The sequence below is a fragment of the Psammomys obesus genome, unplaced genomic scaffold (genome assembly GCF_907164565.1).
Source record: "Psammomys obesus unplaced genomic scaffold, mPsaObe1.curated_primary_1811, whole genome shotgun sequence".
NCBI lineage: Eukaryota > Metazoa > Chordata > Mammalia > Rodentia > Muridae > Psammomys > Psammomys obesus.
Window position 1 is genome coordinate 20734276 of NW_026585644.1, and position 19060 is coordinate 20753335.

The window sequence follows — 19060 nt, forward strand, 5'->3', positions numbered from 1 at the left end:
ACCTCTAGCAGTTTACATTTAAGAGATTCATCTTAATTCAGACCCAGGCAGGGGAAACAGGAAGGACATAGAGGGCTGGAGCACGTGGGAGCCAGAGACCTGCTCATGATAAGGAACTGCAGGCCCGAGGCAAGGATTCCTGCTCATCATTTGTCTTGTACGAAGGGAAACAGCATTCGGTGGCTTTAATTCAGCCTGGCCTTCAGCTTGGCCACCAAAGGTATAGCAAATGCATTTTTTAGAACTACATTTTTAAGTCTGTGGCTTTATTCTAGATGATATTGGAAAGCATTTTTACAGGTCAAGATAGTTATTACTATTTATGCCAGATAAACAAAGAGCATTTTCCCCACCTTGGACATGTGGTTTTTGTTTTTAAGAATTAAAACAATTTATTTAACAATAAAACCAGTGAAACTACTTTCTTTTCTTTTTTAAAATAAATCTCCACATTTCACTGAAAAAAAAATTTTTTTTCACCATTGGTATATAGATTATTTAGGCAGGAAGGGTTTATATTTTCTTTACATTGAATTTTAATGTCTTGATACAGGTAACACACTCTCAGATTCGTGCCTCAGTTTCTACGTGCTGTAGCTATTGCATCTATTACGTGATAAACTGTTGAAGACGCTCAAAGTTGTAATCATTTATTCCAAAACAGTGCTCTAAGCTTATTATTCAGCATATTTCCAAATTAATATTGGGAATTTTCCTGCCTAAGTATGGTTGTTACTATAGTTTTTCAGATATTTCTTCCATACATGTAGAAAATTTATAAAATGTCAAAAGTATAAAAGCAATTACTCAATGACAATCATACCTGTGGTGAAACTATTTACTTGGCTTTTGAACTTTAATAAACTGAAAAGGTCTCACGTGTTGTAATCACTAGTCATGGCATAACAGCGAATTGTTACTTAAAATTAAGGGCACATCTTCTGCTCTGCCTTTGTGGGAGCCCAGAGCACAGGAGGCAGGAAGCAGAGATGCCCTGTGTTTAGATGGTGGGCACACTGGCATGTGTTCACGAGGTGGGCAGGTCTGGGGCTCGTCAAATAGCAGCATGCTTTGGATGGTGAGGGGTCTCCGTCCAGTCTGGTGAGGGATGCAGGGGCTGCAGCCAGCTGCTGGCATCTGATTCTGGCCTCCATGTCTCTGTCCTTCTCTCCTCCCTTTTGCCTCCTGAGAATCTTCCCCTACCCCCTCTCTCTTTCTCCCTGCTCCCCCCCTTAATGAATCCTCTTCCCATTACCACCTTTACTACATAGCCCCCCCCCAGGTCTAATCCCCTTGCTCCCCGAAAGGCTCTGTGGCTCTGGTAGAACCCTGGTAGGAACAGAAGGCAGTGTGCACTGGCTTGCTTGACTGCCCCCTTCCTCTGCAGCTCCTGGAATGGAGGACTGTCAAGAGGGAAAGGCAAAGGTCAGGAGGACCCAAGAGGCTGTCCAAGCCAAGAACAAGGGTAGACGGGGGTGGGGGTGAGGGTGGGGTGTCACTCCCAGGAAGGAGTGCACACAAACAGTCAGGAGGAAAGTAAGGTTAGACTTGGGGACAGGGGTGAGCCCAGGACCTCTGGATGCTAGCTTCTATGTCCATACGGTGGGACAGCAATCTTGCCTCCTTCCCAGGACTGTCAGCGACAGTGCAAAGGGTGTAAAAGTTCAGTTTATTCTGGCACAAGGCTGAATGTATGAAGACATCCAAGATTATATGGAGATTATCGCTGTTATATGCCAGCTCTCATGACACCTACAACAGAAAATACCCTATTAGGATGAAAACTGAAATCTGGTCTTAATGGCACGGGCCTGTAATCCTAGCTATGCAGGAGGAGAAGGCTCACAAGCTCAAGGCCTTCCCTGGGCAACTTAGACACTAACTCAAACAGTGAAGTATGGCTTAGGGATGTGGCTTAGTGGTATAGTGCTTGCTTAGGACATGTGGGGCCTAGGTTTAACATGCTGTTATTTAAAAGAAGAAAGATTAGGAGCAAAATCTAGGGCTGATGTGCTGGATTGTTGCATTAGTTGTTTGCATTGCTAGCATGAAGACTCATGTTTGACCTTCAGGACCCACAGAAAGAAAAAGTTGGCCATGGTGTTAGATATGTGTAAACCTAGTGCTCAAACACAGGCAGGCAGATCCTGAGGCTCGCTGGCCAGGCAGCTTGCTTAGCTTTGCAAGCTCCAAGCTAGTGAAAGACCTGTCTCAAAAAAATAGCATGGGCAGTGCTTGAAGAAAGACACTCAAGGTTAGCCTGTGGTCTCCACATGCATACACACACACACACACACACACACACATGCACACACAAATGAGAGCTGCATGAATGCTTTATTTGCTGACCCTTCTTTGATGGGTCTCTAGGTCAGATCCCAAGGGTAGAAAGCCTTGGTGACATAAGCAGCAGGACTGGGTGAGCCTGATGGGATTCAGGATGGAAACAGGCTCTGGCGCTGTGTGGGTGACCTTGGGTGTGATCTGAGCATCTATGCTCTATGCCTTGAGTCTCTTGCACTCACAGAGGTGGGTGTGACCCGGTGGGTCATGACCAGGCTGGGCCTGGGTTCTTTGGGGAAGTAAGTCCGACTCTGATGATAAGCTCTGTCCTTTCCCCTCACACCTCAGCTCTATGAGTCCACCCTGCACGCCTTTGCCTTCTCTTACTCCATGCTAGGAGAGGAGATCCAACTCCATTTCATCATCCCCAAGTCCAAGGAGCACCACTTTGTCTTCAGCCAACCTGGAGGCCAGCTGGAGAGCATGCGCTTGCCGCTCGTCACAGACAAGGTACTGGTGTAGAGTTCCGGTGGGCCAGGCGGTCACCGAGTTGGGGGTGTAGACACATAGCCACCTGAAGAGTCAAGGGCATTCGGAGCAGGGCACAGAAATAGTGACTGAACCTGGGGGACGCTGCTGAGGGTGTGGACTTGGAAGTCACTCACACTTGAGCATTGGTATAACACTTGCTAATTATGTCATTAGTTGTCACTCAATATTGCCGAGCTTCCCTTCCCTCACTTACAAAGATGGGCAGGAATGATTCATTTTTAAAAGCTTCTTGGTGGGGCTGGAGATGGCACTCAGTTGTCAGACTCCTTGCCTAACCATGCACAAAGCCCTGGATTCTCCAGCCCCACACGAACTCGGTGTGGGGATGCATTCTGCAATCCTAGCCCTGGGGAAGGGGAGGCAGGAAGATCAGAATTTCAAGGCTGTGTAGTCATTCAAGTTCATATGAGATCCCATGTCAAAAATAGCCACACCATTTTCTGTAAGAATTACTTAGAATAACCAACATGAGATGTCTGAGGTACCTGGGACACACCACGTGTTGGTGAGATTCTGCCCAGCCCATGCTTAATGCCTTGTCATGAACCACCTGATTAGGCTGAGGTAGGAAGAATAGGAAAAACATTCCAAGACTCCCTTAGGGCCTGTCCCCCAACGTCCACAAAGATTAACCCATAATCACTTGTGCTTTCTGTCTTCTCTTTCTGCCTTGTCATTTGGGGTGGGTCTGTGTGTGTGGAGTCCCCGGCATCTCAATGTTTCTTCCATAAACAGTTCAGGGCAGGTTTCTACCCGTGTCCCTACCATCTCTCCCCCTACACAGATGCTTCTTGGAGGGTTCCTGGCTTCCCAGATTCAGCCTGAGAGCCTCAGGGTTGACTAGTTATTATTTAGCAGTCCCTGTCAACAGACATAAGTGGAGGACACTGGTCCTCTTCCAGAGTACCAGCTGTCAGCCAGGATGGACTTGGCTGCATGAGACAGTACTACTTGCAAGCACTGATATCTAGGCCACGAGGGCTGTCAGTGTCCATGGTGGGTGGAGTGTTTGGGCATACAGAACAACACCTGCTAAGACAGATTCCAGTATGAGATGGCTACAGGTTTGGTTAGCTGATGTATGCCCGTTAGGTTTTGTTGCATAACACCTATTCCTACCCCAGACTATGTTTGACTTCTTATTCCGAGGCCTGCAGGTAAGTGAGGTGTGGATGAACGGTTATTGTGAATTTGATCAAGCACACTCCTGTGTCTGGGCTATCACTGGCTAGTGGCCAGCTGGAGAGGGTCTGTCTACAGTGGCCTCACTGGAATGTGCTTCTCTACCCTGTATTGCTCTGAGCCCCAAGCAAGCTAGCCCAGGCTTAAACTGGGCACATTTTGGGAGGGTGTGCTCTGCTAGGCCAGGCTCTGAACTAGGGCAGCACAATTTTCCCCACGTTTTAACAGCTGTGCTTAACCACAGTGTTCTCTCTGAGATTAGAAACAACTGCATCTTCCCATAGTAGATGTGAGAAGCGGCAAGGATTTACACCAACATTTACACACGCTCTCCCTCATTTTTCCACTACTTTTCAGAGTCACGAACACATCAAAAGTCCCACCTTCACGCCAACGACGGGCCGTCATGAGCATGGGCTCTTTAATCTGTACCATGCGATGGATGGGGCCAACCATCTACACGTGCTGGTGGTCAAGGAGTACGAAATGGCCATTTATAAGAAATACTGGCCCAACCACATCATGCTTGTACTCCCAAGCATCTTCAACAGTGCTGGAGTCGGTAGGTGACTTTGGCACACGCATGCTGCCTGATATGGTTTCTCTAGGGGGAAAGATGTCAGATTCTTTGCTTGTGGAAGCTTATGTGTGCCAATGGACATGCATGAGTGCGGAGACCAGAGGACATCCTTGGCATCATTTTCCAGAAGCTGGTCCACCTTGGTCTTTGAAACTAGGTCTCATTGCCTGGAGCTCACTGACTTGGCAAGGCTGGCTGGACAGTGAGCCCCAGAGATCTGCTGGTCTCTGCCTCCTAGGGCTGAGATGCTACATGCAGACCACCATGCCAGCATTTTAAAAACCGTAGGTCCTGGGGCTCAAACTCAGGTCTTTGTTCTGGCAAGACAAATTCTTTACCAACTAACATATCTCCTAGCTCCTATGTTAGAGTTTTCTTATGAATATCCTTCATTTCTTTATAATTGTTTGGTTATTCATTTAACTCATTTTCTCAGCTGTTAGAACAGAACAAAGAAAGCACAGATGTGTGTATAAACTCTAGAAGGGTGTGTCCTTTGGGTCAGTGGTTCTGGTTTGTTCCGTGTGGGCTCTGTCTTGTACACATGGGTGCAGAATGGAACCCTGAGTCAGGCTACTTGGCCATTGCAGGGGCAGCCCACTTCCTCATCAAAGAGCTGTGCTACCACAACCTGGAGCTGGAGAGGAACCGGCAGGAGGAGCTGGGGGTCAAGCCTCAGGACATCTGGCCCTTCATTGTCATTTCCGACGACTCCTGTGTGATGTGGAATGCGTCAGATGTGGAGTGTACTGGAGAACGGAGCAGGTGAGGTAGCCTGGGCACATGCCTCCCTGCACTCAGGGAACCACGAAAGGCAGTGACGGGCAGTCCCCTCTCAGCGTTGAGGGCCACAGTGTGCCCCTCACAACAGGAAGCCAGGGCCCGGATATGGCAGAAGTGGACCTATTGCTCAAGTACTGATTATTTTGATTTTTAGAAATTATTTATGATATACTACATGTATATGTATACATATATACATATATGTATGTATATATAGTATGTGTATATGTGTACATATATGTATACATATATATGTAGTATATCAATCCTTCCCTGCCCTCGAATTCTGTCTGTAATATATATATATACAGACAGAATTCGAGGGCAGGGAAGGTCACCCAGCAGCACAGAATTCTTTGTACAGAATCCTAGGGTGGAGTTCAGAACCCACATAACACAAGATCCATTCAGCAAAGCAACTCCCATTCTAAGGGCTCATATGCCCTCCACACGCACACGATTGTATGAACTCAAGTACACATGAACACATACACACTCTAAATCTTTATAAAAAGAAAAGGACAACATCTGCTCAGCGTGATACGCACACACACAAAAGCAAAATATAACACACATGCAATTTTTTTCACAAATCAAACATACCCACTTATCTAAACCCTCCAGCCCATCAATAAACGGCCATTGCTAATCTCCCAAGATGCCCCTCGGGCTGTAATCTAGCCCAGGTCTCACTCCCAAACCCTTTCCTCCTGGCATGGATTTTGCTTGTGACTTACGGTCAGCAGCTAAATCTTTTGGAGTTCTAGGCTCCTCATTTTTGAGTGCTATTAGTCCCCAGGTTAGAGTTCATTGTAAAGATGAGCTAAACGATCGTCTGTGTGTGAGCTCAACACATGGCGAGTGACTCTATTCCATACACGAAGCAGCAGTAAATGTGTAGTACTTTCTAGGATACCTGGTGGTCCTTGGTTGGACGGAACTGGGTTCAGTCCACCTCAGCCCTGTCCGCCACACACCATGCAGTTAGGAAGCTGTGCCCTGCCTGGCTTGCTCCTGTCTGCTTGTCATCTGGGGACACTGGCCTCTCTCCTCCCAGCAGGGAGTTTTCCTGGTCAGAGAGGAACGTCTCTCTGAAGCACATCATGCAGCACATTGAGGCGTCCCCTGACATCACACACTATGCCCTGATTGGCATGAGGAAGTGGTCCAGCAAGACTCGGGGCCATGAGCTGCAGGAACCATTTTCCCGATGCCACGTGCACGACTTCATCATCCTCAACGTAGACTTGACCCAGAATGTACAGTACAACCAGAACCGGTGAGCTCAGGGCCCCTGGTGGAGGGAGGGGTGGGAGCTGGCCTCATAGGTTGCAGCCTCGAGGAAGCCTGGCAGACTCCCCTCCCCTCCACCTACCCTGTGCCATTGCTGTGGCAAATCTGTGACAGAAGCAACCTGGGGAAGGAAGGGTTTGTCTGACTCGGAGTTTGACAGTTACATACATCAGGGTGGGGAAGGGCATGGTGGCAAGAATGTGAGGCAGCTGTTCACCCTGCCTTCACAGTCAGGAAGTACTCCTGGCGCTCATCTCAATTCTTCTTTTTTAGTTAGCGTGGGACCCAGGCCCATGAGATGGTGCTGTCCATATACAGGGTGGCTTTTTCCCACCCCAATTAACCTGGTCTAGAAATTCCCTCAGAGACACACCGAGAGGCTTGTTTCTATGGTAACCCTGATGCCTATTACATTGACAATCAGGATTAATCATCAGAGCCCCTGGAGCATTGGCTCTCCCCACAGTGCTGGTGGTCCTCGAATGCTGGGTCGGTTGTTCTGAATTTATAGTGTTCTTCAACTCCATTCTTCCATTCATAGATGCTTTCCTTAAGGAGCTACCTTGTGCTGGGTGTTTCTTTCGCTTGGGCTTCCTTACCAAATAAGGAATCTTACCATCTGTCAATATACTAGTCAATGTTCTATTGCTGTGAAGAGATGCCGTGACCATGGCAACCCTTATAAAGGAAAACATCTCATTGGGGCTGCCTTATGGTTTCAGAGGTTTAGTCCATTATCATCATGGTGGAGAGCATGGCAGCATCCAGGCACACATGGTCCTGGAGAGGTAGCTGAGAGTTCTACATCAGATGTGCAGGCAGCAGGAGGGGCTGGCTTGAGCATTGGAAACCGGAAAGTTTACCCCAAGTGACACAGTTCTTCCAACAGGGCCACACCTACTCCAACAAGGCTACACTTCCTCATTCTTCTCAAATAGCGCCACTCCCTAATAACCAAGTATTCAAATCTGTGAGCCTCTGGGGGCCATTTCTATTTAAACCATAGCACCACAGTCAAAGAAGACGATAAAGTAATTTGACTGAGTTGCTTTCCAGCCTGTTGACTGAGTGTCCTGTATGCCAGACAGTGGGCTGCTTGGGAGTGTGAGGTTGGAAGCTAGGCTGGCTGTCCTGCTAGAGCACAGATTCGGCCACTCACCAGCCCTGCAGAACAGGCAGGTGATTTTTCTCTGACCCTGTTTGCCTCAGATATGTATGCATATACATGTATATATGTGTGTATGTATATCCCAGTATTTTTTACACTCTGGGCTGTGGTTGTTTCTTTTTTAACAATTGAGTAGAGGCCTGGGGATCTAGCTTGCCTAGCACATTTGAAGGCCTGGATTTCATCCCCAGTAGCACATAAACTGTATACAGTCCTAGCTCTTGGGGGGCGGAGACAGGAGGACCAGAAGTTTGAGGTCACCCTTGCTGCATAGTAAATTCACAGTGGAGGTGAAGGGGACACAGGAAGGAGCTCATTTTCTCTGCTGGTTGAAGAACTGACAGGTCATAAAGAAGTTACTGGCAATCCTGGAGAATCCCAGCAATGCCATCATAGGATGCTGGGGGAGTCAGTATCTCCTCCTGGGGTTCTTAGTTTCATTAATTTAAAAAAAAATTAAGAGCAGATACTAGTGGGGGCTCAGGGAGAAAGAACAAACTCAAACGGAAACTTGAGGCCAGTTCAGGTTTCAAAGGAAGACCTGAAGGCTGGCAAGCTGGAAGTCTCAGAGCATGTAGAAGAGCTGATGTGGAGGTCAGCCACTTGGCACCAGGCAGTCACACGATAGGCAGCAAGGAGAAGCCCAAGGTGTGTGTTAGGTGATCTAAAAGCATACTCACTACACATGTGCATGTATGTACACACACACACACATAAAGTGTGCTTGGGCCCTGGCCAGCATCCAAAGGAAAAGAACAGAAGCAAAAGAAATATAGTTATGCCTTTCTGAGGCAGGACTCTAAAAGGCAGGCAGATCTAGCTGAACCTCACGGTGTCTCCCAGGGGCTAAATTAAGGGCCCAGAATTCTGGGAGGGAAAAAGGACATTATCTGAAGGTGAACTTGCCTTCCTAGGTGTGGTCCCCTCACCAGACCACCCCCACCCCCATTAACTTTTAAGGGAGGAGACAGGGGAGGGTCTCCACCTAGAGTAGATCCCACTATTGACTGTAATGGGGTCTTTAACGCTTGTAGACCCCATGATGGGCTGGGGGGGTCACAGGAGCTGTGCCCAATCACACCCGCTCCTCCTCTGGCTCTGAGCAGGTTTACCTGTGACGACATAGACTTCAACCTTCGAGTGCACAGTGCTGGCCTCCTGCTCTGCCGGTTCAACCGCTTCAGCGTCATGAAGAAGCAGATCGCGGTGGGGGGGCACAGGTCCTTCCACATCACATCCAAGGTGAGCGTGGCAGCCCCAGCTGGCAGGCAGGTGCTCAGGCCAAAACCAGGTTGCTGAGAGCAGGAACCCGGGGGTGGAGGGTGATGCCTCATTTCTTAAAGGGAGTCAGAGCATGGGACATTTGGTACCAAGCCCTGGGAACTACTCTCCCCTCTCTGACACTGCATAGTATCCAATGAGAAGCTGCTCGTGCAAGACCAGCAAGCAAGCCTTTTCTGTGCGCTCTTGCCCTCCCCACCCAGGCAGGGTGTCTCGTACTAAGCTTTTTTCCACACACCGCTGGATAGCACTTGCCTAAAGAACTGTTAGCTTCACACACCAGGCTAGCTAGCTCAGTGGCCACATTTGTCTGCTCAGCAGCCAGGGTCTAGTGAGAGAGATGTGACTACAGTTGTCCTAGGTGAGCAAACCAGCCATTTAAGAAACACCAAAGTAGATATCCCCAGAAAGCCGGTAACCTAGCCAAGTCCTGCCTGGAGGGCCCTCTGGTTCTCATTTGTAATGTCTTTTCGCTCTTGAATCTTGAATCTCTCTACCAACTCCTTGCACAATGACCTCATCTGACCTGGAGCAGATGTGGATCCAGACAATAGTCCTACACAGCAGCTGCCCCTCCCACCCCTTGTGGGGTTCGGAGTAGCAGGACGTTCTAGTGTGAGGCTTTTTCTACCCTAGAACTTGAGAACCAACGTGCTAAGACACTGCCACTGTGTTTTGTTTTGTTTTTTTCAAACTGCGTGTGTTAAACTTCTTTAACATGGGGACCACGAGTTCTTTCTACCAAAGGCCCTGATGTGCCTTTCAAATTCACCATTTCTTTTACTTCCTCATTGTCATTTTTAAGCTTAGGTTTAGTGTGTGTGTGCGTGTGTGTGTGTGTGCGTGCGCGTGTGTGCGCGCGCGCACGCTCTACAATGCATATTTGGAGTTCAGAAGACAACTTGAAAAGAGTTGGTTGTCTCCTTCCATCTTGTGGATCTTGGGGAATTAACTCGGGTCATTAGGCTTGGCAGAAAGCCACCTCACCTGCTGAACCAGCCCTACGTTATTGTTATTGTTATCATTCTTATTATTATTATTTTAGATCTTTAGCCCACCTTGAACATAATCTTAATTGCATGTTAGTTAAATATAGAAAAGCTACTGACATTTAAAAGCATTTTCATGTCAGTGAAATTACTTCTTTTCATTAATTTTGTTGGATATAAACTAAGCACCTGGTATAGTTCTTTCTGCCTCAGGTCTATGGCCCTGCAGCTGAAGAAGAAGTCAGCCATGCTCGGTGAAGCCCTACTGTTAGAAGTACCGTGGAGCTGAAGGAGATGTTCAGGGCGACCTAATATGACAGCCGGGTGGTGAGGGGTCTGTGGGTGTCCCTGAGAAAGAAGCATAGGGAACAGGGAAGAGTGGCAGAAAAATAGATGGGAGTTTCTGTGACTGGCTATAGGAAACGTCTAGACTTTGCCACAAGAATGATAAGAAACCAAAGTCCCAAGAATGATGTGGCCAGGTGTAGGTGTAGTCCACACAAGTCCCATTTGTCTGGCACAGGTTCATTCTGTTAGCTAGCTCATGCGTCTCGTCTCATGGGAGAATGGCTAGTGGGACAGCTTAAGGGAGAAAGATCTCTCTTGGCTTCCAGTTTCAGGATTTTCAGTTCACCAGAGGGGGGACGGCAGGAGGAGCAGGGTGGTTCACCCTAAGCTGGCAGAGTGTGAGATGATCGATGGCGGTAAGCCTTGATGTAGAGAGCAGGGGAACTAGGGGCTTTCAAGGCCCGCCCCTAGGACCTCCTTCTATCAGCTAGGTCCCACCTCTGAAGGCTCCACAGCCTCTCCAGAAAATGCCACCATGCAGGAACAAGTCCTCAAAACATGAGCCAGTGAGGACATTTCAGAGTGAAACTGTAGCAGAGGCTCAGATGATTTCCAGCAGAGGTTCTGTTTTCGGATGCATTTCACTTCTTGAGCAGTCTCTGGCCACAGCAAGGGAACTGTTCTGGTGGTAGAGTGGGGGCTTGTGGGTGATGGCTGGACAGTAGGTGGAAGGGCTGTGAGGGCTGATGCAGAAAGGCTTTGGGGGTCAGGGAGAAGCTGATTTTCCCTAACACTGTGACCCTTTAATATAGTTCCTCAGGTTGTGGTGACCCCCCCCCAACCATAAAATTATTTTCATTGCTACTTCAGAACTTTAATTTTGCTACTGTTATGAGTTGTAATGTAACTATTTTTAGTGCTAGAAGTTCACCAAAGGGGTCACGACCCACAGATTGAGAACCAATGCTCTAAATGCATCTGTAACTCAGGCTCTGGAAAATAGTTCCCAAGACCCATGTGTACTCTTGTTTTCTCTGAAGCAATTTTCCCCACAGAATGAGCAGTGTGTACAAATCAGTGTGATCTCATCACGCTCACTTTGGTGAAGTGTATGTGTGTGTTTGCGTGTGTCAGCATGCACATGAAGCCAGACGTTGATATGGGGAGATATGGGGAGAGCTACTGCTCTCTCCCTTATCCTGCGTGATGCCATCAGGCACTGCACCCAGAACTCACCGATTGGCTGGCCTGCCTGGCCAGTGAGCTGCAGAGATGCTCTCTGACTCTGCCCCCCTCCCATCCCTGGGCGGTACAGAAATGTGTGACCACACCTGGCTTTTACATGGGTGCCAGGGATCTGAGTTCAAGCGCTTTCCCGGAGACACCTCTGAGTTGCCTGAGGCCTGTCCCTCTTCCTGGCAGGTGTCTGACAGCTCTGTGGCTATCGTGCCATCCCAGTACATCTGTGCCCCAGACAGTAAGCACACGTTCCTGGCAGCTCCCGCCCAGCTCCTCCTGGAGAAGTTCCTGCAGTACCACAGCCATCGCTTCTTCCCGCTGTCTCTCAAGAACCATGGCCACCCCGTGTTGTCCGTAGACTGCTACCTTAACCTAGGACCTCAGGTAACTCCTCGGCTTGGCGTCTATGGAACAGGTGGCCCAGGACCAGGATTTTGAGTCATAATTAATTGTCTCTCAAGCATCTGTGGAGGTCAGCCCAGGACTCCACGACTAATGGGAATTTACATATGCTCACATCCCCATCATAAGACGGTGCTAGCTTAACATTACTCATGTAACCCTCCTGTATATGGGAATCACCTTCCGATGATCTAGATAGCCCCATCCCGGTGTAAGCCCTCTGTGTATAGTGGTACTACATTGCTTAATGAAACAAAGACACAGAGGTTCGTACATGCTCAGTACAGATTCAGTTCTTCAGATGTTTTTGTCCTGTGGTTGATGGACTCTGTGGCTATGAAGGGAACCTGTGCTCAAGCCTTCATCTCAGATGCTCACTCTGCTTAACCTCTGCCAGGACTGAGGCAGAGGCACTGTGTTGGATTGTCAAGTAGAATTTAGGGATCAAACCCACGGTTCTGGTGGCAAGGCATTCCCTACTCTCAAGTCAATTTATGAATACGACAAATTGGAGCAACCCCCGCCCCCTGGAACCTTTTTTGCTTTGGAGACATGATGACTGTCTCTGTCCCAAGCCCCACCTTCAGCTTGACCAAGCACCTCCTACTTGCTGGATATTAGCCCCTCGTGGGACTGTGAGTTTCCTGGAAGGTGACACTTCTCCTGGGCCTCTTCTCTTTCAGATTTCTGTCTGTTACGTGAGCTCCAGGCCCCACTCCTTAAACATCAGCTGCTCTGACATGACGTTCAGCGGGCTCCTGCTGTACCTCTGCGACTCTTTTGTGGGGGCTAGCTTCCTGAAGCAGTTCCATTTTCTGAAAGGTAATATATACTCCTAGCCTGGCCTTGGGTTTGACTGGACACTGTCACCTGGCATCTGTGAGGCTCAGAGAAGGAAAGTCATGGCCTTGCCCCTCAAAATATCAGAAAGCTTGAACTGAGCTCCAGGTTCATACTCTTATATTTGTTCAGTAGAGAAAAGAATGGCAGGTGTTTCTTATCTCTCTGTTCCTTTCCCCTCGAAGTGCATTGTGTTGGTGCCTGGGACCCCTCGGAGGCTTCTGTGTGGTGTAGAGCACTTTGCGGCCTCCTTTGCCTCTTCTTCAATCTTCGTCCTTTTCTTGTTAGTGGTTGACACTGAAAATGGCTTGTAGACAGGGCTTGTCAATGTGAGGTTCCAGGCCTGCTCCATTTCCTTGCTGGCATTCCGTGTACCTTGCCTGTGTTCCTTGCTCTCAATCATCTAATTAGCAAGAGTGTGTGTGGGGGGGTGTAGTACAAAGCTCTGCCCTCAAGAACAGTCCTCTAATAACTTGTCTAGCTTGTGAGGGGGGGGGGGGGGGAGGTAAGAATGTGGTTCTCCCAAGTGGTAAACTTGTTTAAAACGTTGAGGTGGGGCATTTGGGGCTTTAAGGAAAAAACAAAACAAAACAAAACAAAAAAACAACAAAAAAACTTGCTTATTCAGAACTTTGTAAATGTCAACATTGTGATGTCTCAATGTGAAAAAGTTGGACACTCCTGTCAGGCCTAAAAGGGATGACTGAACACGTGTAAAAGGAGTGGGGAAGGGGACTATGAACAGATCCCGGCAGATGGGCGGATTGCTGCAGGCTGGGAGCTATGCAGATGGGGAATTCCTGTATCCACACATGTGGCAAAGGCGGGAGCTGCCTAAGGCTCACGTGAGTAGGAAACAGGGTTGAATTTAGAATAGGCAATGGCGTGAGAGCCCCGGGCTGGAGCTGAGATGTTTGATTGGGGATCAAGCCCCCATCTCTCCTCCCCCTTCTCCTCGTCTGTTCCGTACAGTACATCTTTTCTGCTTCCGTACTGTCTTCTCAGTAAGTCTGCCCATCATCTATGCTGCTGGTCATGAATCTCAGCATGAAAAGGAGCAGAGGCCACTGGGCACTTCCATCTGACTGTTCGGCTCCTGTGAGTGGGATTCCCCATGAAGCTCTCTTGGGAGAACTCACCCCTTTCTTTCCTTGCCTCTGTCTTTGCCCTCTCTCAAGGAGCCACCTTGTGTGTGATCTGCCAAGACCGGAACTCACTTCGCCAGACTGTGGCCCGCCTGGAGCTGGAGGACGAATGGCAGTTCAGATTGCGGGATGAGTTTCAGACAGCCAACGCCAAGGAAGACCGGCCACTGTTTTTCCTCACTGGAAGGCACATCTGAGAGAGAGAGAGAGGCTGGCAGAGCTCCTCAGAGTGTGGGGTCATCAGGAACCCCCCTGCTGCTGAAGCTAGTGAAGGTCCCATACCGAGGAGTGTAAGAACTCAAACACACCCAGAGACAGCCATGAGAGGCCCCCTGGGACACATGTCACAGTGTCCTGTGGCAGATAGTGATTCAAAGCCAAAGGCACGAGTCCTTGATGGGCAGGACTGAAAACCAAAGACTACTGTGTCCTGGGCTGGAGCACATGCCCTGGGCTATCTTGAAGTCCGTTTTGTGCAGAATGAAGTTTTGCTAACTCTGCTATCGTTCATATGCTTCCATGGACAAACTTGACTGCTCTAGAGAATCTTGGGTTATCGTGTCACCGTGCCTGTGACTGCGATTTCCACAAGGTATGTTTCCTATAACTCTCAACAGAGCAATACTCCAAAGGAACATTTTTAACTGTAAAGGCTGGAGACAAGAAAAAAAAAAAAAGAGTAGATTATTTTAATAAGAATGATTTAATCACCTACAGGTTTTCTTTGCAGAAGCTAGCCCAAAGGCATCAGATTTATTATGATAAAAATGAATTGCTTTACTTTAGAAACAATGTGACTCTATTAAAATTGTATGGGGTAAGCGCCCTACCTCTTAGAAAGGGCAAAGTGTAAAAGAAGCTTTCTTACAAACCAAAAGGGCTTTGGGGAGGAAATTAGGATTGTAGCAGTGGACTGAAGATTTGCCTTCCAAAGGAAGAGGACCAAGTTGCATACATGTTAAAAACTAATAAAAACCAAAGTGATGTACAAAACAATGAAGAGGGCCGGAGCCATGGCTCAGCTATGTAAGTGTGCTTGCTGTTCAGTCATGAGGACTGGAGTTTGGATCCCACCACAGACATAATAAGCCACATATTCTGCAAATGTCTATAGTTCTAGTTCTGAGAGATCCAAAGCTCTCTTCTGACCTCTGTGTGCTCAGATCTGCATGCTTGCGCGCGCGCGCGCGCGCACACACACACACACACACACACACACACAATCTTTAAAAAAAAAAAAAAAAAAAAAAAACAAACCAACAACAAAACAGTGTTGAACCAGATTTATTGAAGTTCACTTTCCAGTCAGGCAGCCTGCATTTCCTTATTCATTTTAGTTTGTTTAGGGAGAGGCTGGCCTGCCCAGAAAAAGTGGGATGAGAGAGAAGCAAGCAGGTGTGTGTTAGCTACCACACCGTGTTTAAATCAACACTCTAGCATGCCACCTGCCGGCCTGTTGATATGGAGTGTGTGAATCCGTGAATGACTACTGTTCTCATTTGAAAGATGAACTGATTAGAATGCAAAGAGCACAAACCATGGGCAGAAGCAGAAGCACAATTCAAACTGCTGTTTTCTGGACCCAACAGTCCAGCTCCATCCCAGACAGCAGTGTGTTGAGAGTGACCCACAGCTGAAGGAACACTGAGGCTGCTGAGGAGTTCATCAGAACACGTGCATGCTTAGACCTGGATGAGCACTGTGCTTGGAAACGGTCCAAGGAGGAACCTGTCCAAGTTGATGCCAAAGATTTACTGCCAACCTTTCTCCCCAAGGAAAAATAAAATTCACAGATATAAAGTATTTACATCAGTGTTTATAAAACAATCATTTGTGAATGTCATGATTCCTATTTTGGAACAAAAAACTGGTCTCCTGTAGTTCAGTTTGTCTTCTGTAAATAGCGGCTCCTATGCCATTCTCCCATTTCATTAGTTAATTTAAACCAACACTCTCGACTGTTCCATTCTTCTAAATAAAACGTATAATGCACTTCTTGTTTGTGTAGTGGGTAGGTATTGCATTGTTCGAGGGGGACAAAGTTCAGCCAGTGACTTTGACTTCCAGGGACTGCCTGCTTACAATCTCCTGGTGTGGCATCACACTTTGGGAAAGAGAAACGCATGCTGTGTAAGCTTGAGGACCTGAGTTCAGGCCCCGAGCACTTCCATGAAGCTGGGGGTGTTTGCACGCCTGTGACCCAGGCCTTCTCTAAGTGACACGGGAGATGGAAATGGAGACCCCTGCAGCTCATGGCTGACATACGTAGCAGTGAGCAAGAAAAAACAAACAAACAAACAAACAAACAAAAACCAGTCTCAAGGTGGAAGACTTGAGGATAGAAGGGGAGGATAGGCTGTCTTACTTTGCCTTCGCTGTGTTTGTGTTCGTGTACCCGAACACAAACCAAATTAGAGCAGTGGCCCTCAACGTGTAGTTTGCGAGCCCTCAGCTAGCCTGCATACCAGGTGTTTAAGTTTTGATTCGTAACGATAGCAAAATTATAATTATGAAGTAGCAACAAAATAATTTTATGTTTGGGGGTCATCACAGCACGAGGAACTATATCACAGCATTGGGAAGGTTGAGAACTGCTGAACTAGAGAACAGAGGGCCTAGGTAGCCTCCACAATCATTTGAAGGGCACAGGCAAGGCAGCTGAACAAGATACGGAGACAGGAACTGCTGAAATCAACACAGCAAAGAGCCAGGGGGGAAATTACAGGAAATGCCATAGTGTGAGAGGATGAGGGAAGCTGTATGGAGTAAGGTAAGAAAGAAGCAAAGTGATAACGTATCCAGAACATAAAGATCAACCACCAGTCTTGGAAAGTAAAACTAAATGCCTCCATGGACAGTTAGCTGTGTGAGGATGACCACAGTGCTTTGCAGACTCAGGGACACTGCTAACAGCTGGCTAAAGACAGAATTGCCAGAAGTACAAAATGCTTTTGACACGCCTGAAGAAAATGGTTTTTCCCTTTCTCAGCATGATTGAGCAGCAGGGCTCCTGGAAAAGAAATGAAAAAATGAAATAGAAGGAGGGGGGCATGCCTACTAAAGTATGGAGACTATTTTAATTGTAGATATAAAAGGAGAAACCAGGCAGAGGAAAGAGTCCAGACTGAACATGGCCATAGACTAAACTGGACCATGAGAAGAGAGGGGTAGAGAGAGCAAGAGAGGAGCCACTGACCAAGAGGCAGTCCAGGCCAAAAGACTGGTGTAGCCAAAATGGCTGAGTTATAGAGGGAAGAGCAGCAGTGGGGAAGGGCAGCCTCCCCCCTGGGCTGGAGAGTTCAGAGTAGGACATAGGGTAGGCCAGCCAGGAGGACTCTGTAATAGGTGGGGACAGAGGGATGCTGGGAGAACTTTCCAGCCAGGTCTGCTTTGATATGTTAATAGTTATCTCAGCTCTTTGCCCTGGGTTTGAGACCTAACAATAAAGAGAATGTAAAATGTTAAGCTATGCATACCATTTTCTCCCAGCTGAAAACCATAAACTACCTTAGTACTCTGCCTGTGGGGAAGGGTCAATGAGGAGGCAGAGAGAAACTGGAAGTGTGCTATTGATGAGGTTCCCATCAGGGGAAGGAAACATCAGAATGGGGAACCTCTGGCGCACAGGGCTTGCCCCTTAAGTCTGTGATTAACATGGGTGAACTCTTGGGACATGAAATAGTCTTGGTGAAAACCTTGTTCTCCTTATTAAGACCCCTTACTTCGAACCTAGTGCTCACCTTTTGACAATGCTTCTAAAACCTGTGTTGACCGCAGGATGTGGCTGTGTGTTTAGGAGGGAGGCCCAAGAAATGGAAGGACCGAGGGGCCATAAACAGCCGTCTTCCTTCTCTTAATGGTGTTCTGTGACTGAACCTGATGACACACCCCTATACCCCACCCCATTCCAATCCCTCCTTTAAGCTCCTGACATCTCAGGGTTTACTTGTTGTTGGGACATAGCCTAATTGGTGGATCACAGGTTCAATTCCGGTTGCTTGCTCCTCTATCAGATGGCTCCTTGTGTTGAGAAACTTTAGTGTATTACCTACTTTTTATTGCTGTGAAAAATGCCTGGCAGAAGCCACTTGGAAGGAAGGGTTTACTCTGGCCCGCAGTTTGAGAGTGTGGAGCATTGTGGTGGGAAGGGGTGGTGGCAGCTGCATGAGGCAGCTGCGCACACTGCATCCACAGTCAGGAAGCAGGGAGGGAGGAATGTCTGCGCTCAGCTCTGTTTCTTCTTTCTTTTCATTCCCTAGAACATCAAATGGTATCGTTCACATTTAGGGTACATAGTCTCACCTCTACTAATCCAGTCTAATCCAGAAACTTCCCCTAGGACATGCCTAGAACTGGACAATGTTAACCTAAGTGATTCTAGATCTTTCCAGGTTGATGGCATTAACTGTCAACTTAGCAACATGGTAGCCCTATCCATTTTATCATGGGTCCAACTGATGTGGCCGACCGGCTGTCCTCAGACTCTCACATCCATTCAGGTGCTTTGCAACCATAGCTCCTCAGCTGTAGAACTGTGTGGGACCATGGAGCCTGCCTTCCTGGAGAGCTGTCCATCTTCATGGCTGTTTCTGTAGAATTACCTTCCCAACCCTGATGAAGGCCAGAGATCCCAAGTGTTCCTGGCCTTTCTCTCTGCCACACCCTTCTCTCTTAGCAGAACAAGCCTCTCCTGTCTCCTTTCTCCCCAAAGACTCAGCACTGGTTTGAACCTTTTTTAAAATGACCCCTCCCTTCCATTGTATCTGTAGCCCTAGGACAGAAGTGGGGAAACCCAGACTGTAGTACTTTCTTAATTTCATGAGTTTTCTGTCCAGACATTTGTTTTGCCAATGTATGCCTATTGGTCGTCTTAGACTCCTTGAGACGAGAGAGATGAACTCCAGATTTGGGACCTGCCAATTTTATCCACCAGGCAAATAAAGTGTTCATTTTCATGCATTTAACAAAATACATATTTCCTACTTACCATTTATATAAGGCTTTCTGCACCCTGTGCTAAGTGCTTAGCAAATGT

General features: G+C 47.7%; 1 protein-coding gene across 3 annotated transcripts in view; it reads left to right on the forward strand.

Annotated features, from left to right (window-relative positions):
- Window positions 1-16010, forward strand: part of Greb1 (growth regulating estrogen receptor binding 1) — a 67659-nt gene extending 51649 nt beyond the window's left edge. For all 3 annotated transcript variants that reach the window (XM_055625767.1, XM_055625778.1, XM_055625787.1), the window contains exons 25-32: window positions 2632-2793; window positions 4375-4579; window positions 5188-5362; window positions 6441-6659; window positions 8948-9083; window positions 11822-12022; window positions 12724-12862; window positions 14059-16010. In XM_055625767.1, coding sequence (XP_055481742.1) covers window positions 2632-2793; window positions 4375-4579; window positions 5188-5362; window positions 6441-6659; window positions 8948-9083; window positions 11822-12022; window positions 12724-12862; window positions 14059-14222 — 1401 coding nt within the window. In that variant the 3' untranslated portion in view covers window positions 14223-16010. The remainder of the gene's footprint in view (window positions 1-2631; window positions 2794-4374; window positions 4580-5187; window positions 5363-6440; window positions 6660-8947; window positions 9084-11821; window positions 12023-12723; window positions 12863-14058) is intronic.
- Window positions 16011-19060: the final 3050 nt, after the last annotated feature.